The sequence below is a fragment of the Cavia porcellus genome, unplaced genomic scaffold, assembly GCF_034190915.1.
Source record: "Cavia porcellus strain 051 isolate PalLab524CR breed Dunkin Hartley unplaced genomic scaffold, mCavPor4.1 scaffold_9, whole genome shotgun sequence".
Classification (NCBI taxonomy): domain Eukaryota; kingdom Metazoa; phylum Chordata; class Mammalia; order Rodentia; family Caviidae; genus Cavia; species Cavia porcellus.
This window is the reverse complement of record NW_026947492.1, coordinates 71,693,850-71,697,318: the sequence shown is the minus strand read 5'-3', so window position 1 is coordinate 71,697,318 and position 3,469 is coordinate 71,693,850. Positions and strand designations below refer to the sequence as shown.

General features: G+C 36.2%; 1 protein-coding gene across 1 annotated transcript; it reads left to right on the top strand.

Moving 5' to 3' along the window:
* Positions 1 to 1,551: 1,551 nt before the first annotated feature.
* Positions 1,552 to 2,505, top strand: LOC100716315 (olfactory receptor 10A5). Its single transcript, XM_003462444.1, has one exon. It carries the CDS (start codon positions 1,552 to 1,554, stop codon positions 2,503 to 2,505), a length of 954 nt encoding a protein of 317 aa, XP_003462492.1.
* The last annotated feature ends 964 nt before the right edge of the window (positions 2,506 to 3,469 follow it).

Genomic DNA, 3,469 nt, shown 5'->3' with positions numbered 1-3,469 from the left:
TGTAAAAATGACTTTCCTTTTTTATTTAGGTACTTTGGAATGTTAAATATTACACAAAAAACAGATTATTCACTGGGTCCTGACTAGTATTTATCCTTTCTCCCATAATTTTGCATTTTCTATGGTATGCTTGTTAGTGAACGTTGATAGAAATGAATACATGCTCCCTGGGCTTCTTGATATCAGAGCTCTTAGATCCATCTCTAAATTCCTCATCACACCAATTAATCTCACAACATCCAAGGGATCTTTCTCCCTGTCTTATATATGAAAGCATCACTCTGTTGTTTGAAATTAAGGTGAATTTCTTAATACACAGAACATAGAGCAAGTGCCTTAGCATAGGAAAAAAAGTATACTGTAGCAAAATGTACAAACTTTGACCTCATGCTAGTGCATTGTTTACTTTGTGTTTAATTTGGTCTTTGATACATTGAATTTCTCATGGTAGTTTCTTAGCCATGTCAAAAATTTTTCCTTTATCCTGATCTCTCATCCAATTTCCTTGTCCAACTGTATCATTTTTCTAACATAGCATTCAGCATTCTAATTTACTAAGATGATAAAAATGCTGTTAATTTTTAACTAATGCATAAAACACATAATACATCACTGGGATTCAAGTGAATCTAGACGACCTGCTGAAAGAATTCATATTAATTATACTCATAAACAATTATAATTTCTTCTATGTTCATTGCAATTTTGTAGAAATCTTCTCTAATTCTCTTAGGCACCAAGAGTTAACTTGCAGTTCAAGGCAGAATATTCCAAGGAAATAAAGCACAGTTCAGTATAATTCAAGGTGGTAATTGGATCTCATGAATGTGGTTAGAATTCAAGTCTACGGCTTAACTGCTGTTCCTAATTTTTCTGAGATCAGTGCCATCACAGGAAAAACAGATGTATAAGAGAATACATACAGGGAAAGTATTAACAAATATATTTTATTGATCAAAAAGGGACTAACGTACTAGCCATAATTCTACATAACTATGTAATGTATATAGCCCTTTTCTCCAAAAGAAGAGTCAGTGTGCTCCTATAATTTTCATTTTGTGTTAAAGCAAAAAAACTTTTGAATTGTTAAATATATAAATAAATAAAGCAGTAGAATGCATGGTGGAAATGTAAGCAGATCTCAATGCATGTCCTCTTATTCACCTTTCAAATTCTAGACAGGGCAAGAAGAATTCATGAAGATTAGGAGAATCATTATATAACATACTTTGTATTATAATAATATATGTGGGTATATTTCTAGAGCTTTTGTGATCCCACTTTTATCTGGTTTTTAATGTCCTTTTACAATTTTCATGCTTGTCCAACCTAAGAGTTCTCAGAAATGATATTATCTAAAATGGTATCCTTTCATGTCCCATTGATATTCTTGATTTTGAACTGACAATTTTTTTATATAGGTTAATTAGAAATGCAAGATCTTTAACTTATGTAATTCTTTAACAGTAAGAAGGAACCTGAAAAAATATTAACATTGTGACTATTCTTAGGAAGAGATTCTCTCCATGATGATATAGAGGATTTATACCTATGGCTGGAGGCAACTGGACAAGGAGAAGTGAGTTTATCCTCATGAGCTTCTCCTCCCTACGTACTGAGATACAGTCTTTGCTCTTCCTGGTATTTCTCATCATCTACCTGGCCACCCTGATGGGAAACAGCCTCATCATTCTGGTTACCTTGGCTGATCCCACGCTGTACACTCCCATGTACTTCTTTCTCAGGAACTTGTCTTTCTTGGAGATTGGCTTCAACTTAGTCATTGTTCCTAAAATGCTGAGAACCCTGCTTGCCCAGGACACAACCATCTCCTTCCTTGGCTGTGCCACTCAGATGTATTTCTTGTTCTTCTTTGGGGTGGCCGAATGCTTCCTATTGGCCACCATGGCATATGACCGCTATGTAGCCATCTGTAGTCCCTTGCATTACCCAGTCCTCATGAATCAAAGGACACGCACCCAACTGGCTGCAGCCTCCTGGTTTCCAGGAGTTCCTGTAGCCACTGTGCAGACCACATGGCTCTTCAGTTTCCCATTCTGTGCCTCCAACAAAGTGAACCACTTCTTCTGTGACAGCCCGCCTGTGCTGAGGCTGGTCTGTGCAGACACAACACTGTTTGAGATCTATGCCATTGTTGGAACCATTCTGGTGGTCATGATCCCCTGCTTGCTGATCTTGTCTTCCTACACTTGCATTGCTGCTGCCATCCTCAAGATTCCATCAGCTAAAGGGAAGCGTAAAGCCTTCTCTACCTGCTCTTCTCACCTCCTTGTTGTCTGCCTCTTCTATGTATCCTCCAGTCTCACGTATTTTCGGCCCAAATCAAATAATTCTCCTGAGAGTAAGAAATTATTGTCATTGTCCTACACTATTGTGACTCCCATGTTGAATCCCATCATCTACAGCCTGAGGAATAATGAAGTGAAGAATGCCCTCAGCAGGACCTTCCATAGGGCTCTGTGTTTCAAAAACCACAACTCATAAACATTTCTCCCACTGCTTTACTTCTCCATTCAGCTAAAACTTAACTTTTGAAATGGTCATTGGTAAACCTTTAGACAAAAGAGTACCTATTGTTACTATCTGCCAAACTTTACCTTCCAATATTGTCATATATGATTTTCTTATCGGTGTAATTGGTATTTTGATACAGCCATTATCTCAATGAAACCCTTAGTTCTAAAGCATTATCATAAAAGCCGCCTCACTGTTATGGTTTTCATGTTCACTTCCTAATCCTTTATGCTACTCTCTGCTAAGTTATAAGATGAAGAAATCTCTGCTTTCAAGGATATTGCACTCCAATGGAAAAGACAGACATTAAACAAACAAGCTTAAGTCATATAAATACATAAACACATATGTATATGGTGTACGTGTATGTATACATATACATATACATATATATGGTGTTTATGTGTAACACAATTACCAATTTCCATAATTGTTGTGAAGGAAATGATAAAGTGATAGGAGGAAAAAGGATGGGTCCTAATTTATATTCAGGATAAGAGAAAACTTCATTGAGGAAGTAACTTCTGACTGATATCAGAATATTATGTATGAGTTTGCCATGTAACAATTAAGAATAAAAGTACTCAAAGCAAAAAATGCTAATGTGTATAAAGATCTAAGAAAGTAATTGCCTAGAAGGTGTTGTTGCGAATAATAGTGGTGCCCTATCATCATATAGTGACCTGAACTTTCTTATCCTGCCTTGATGGCAACTTCAAATTCCAAGTCAAACATCGTTATGAAACCTTCTTATATAACATGAGCCAGAACTTGGAATATTTATTTACTCATGACACTTTGTTTCTGTCTCACAGCGTTAATTCAGTGTTTTGCACTGAAGTCACTGAGACAATGAAAAGCTGTCTCCAAATGATGAGGTTAAGAAGCAATGGAGAAGAACTAAAACGTTTAGTTTGTAAATATCTTTTTTCTT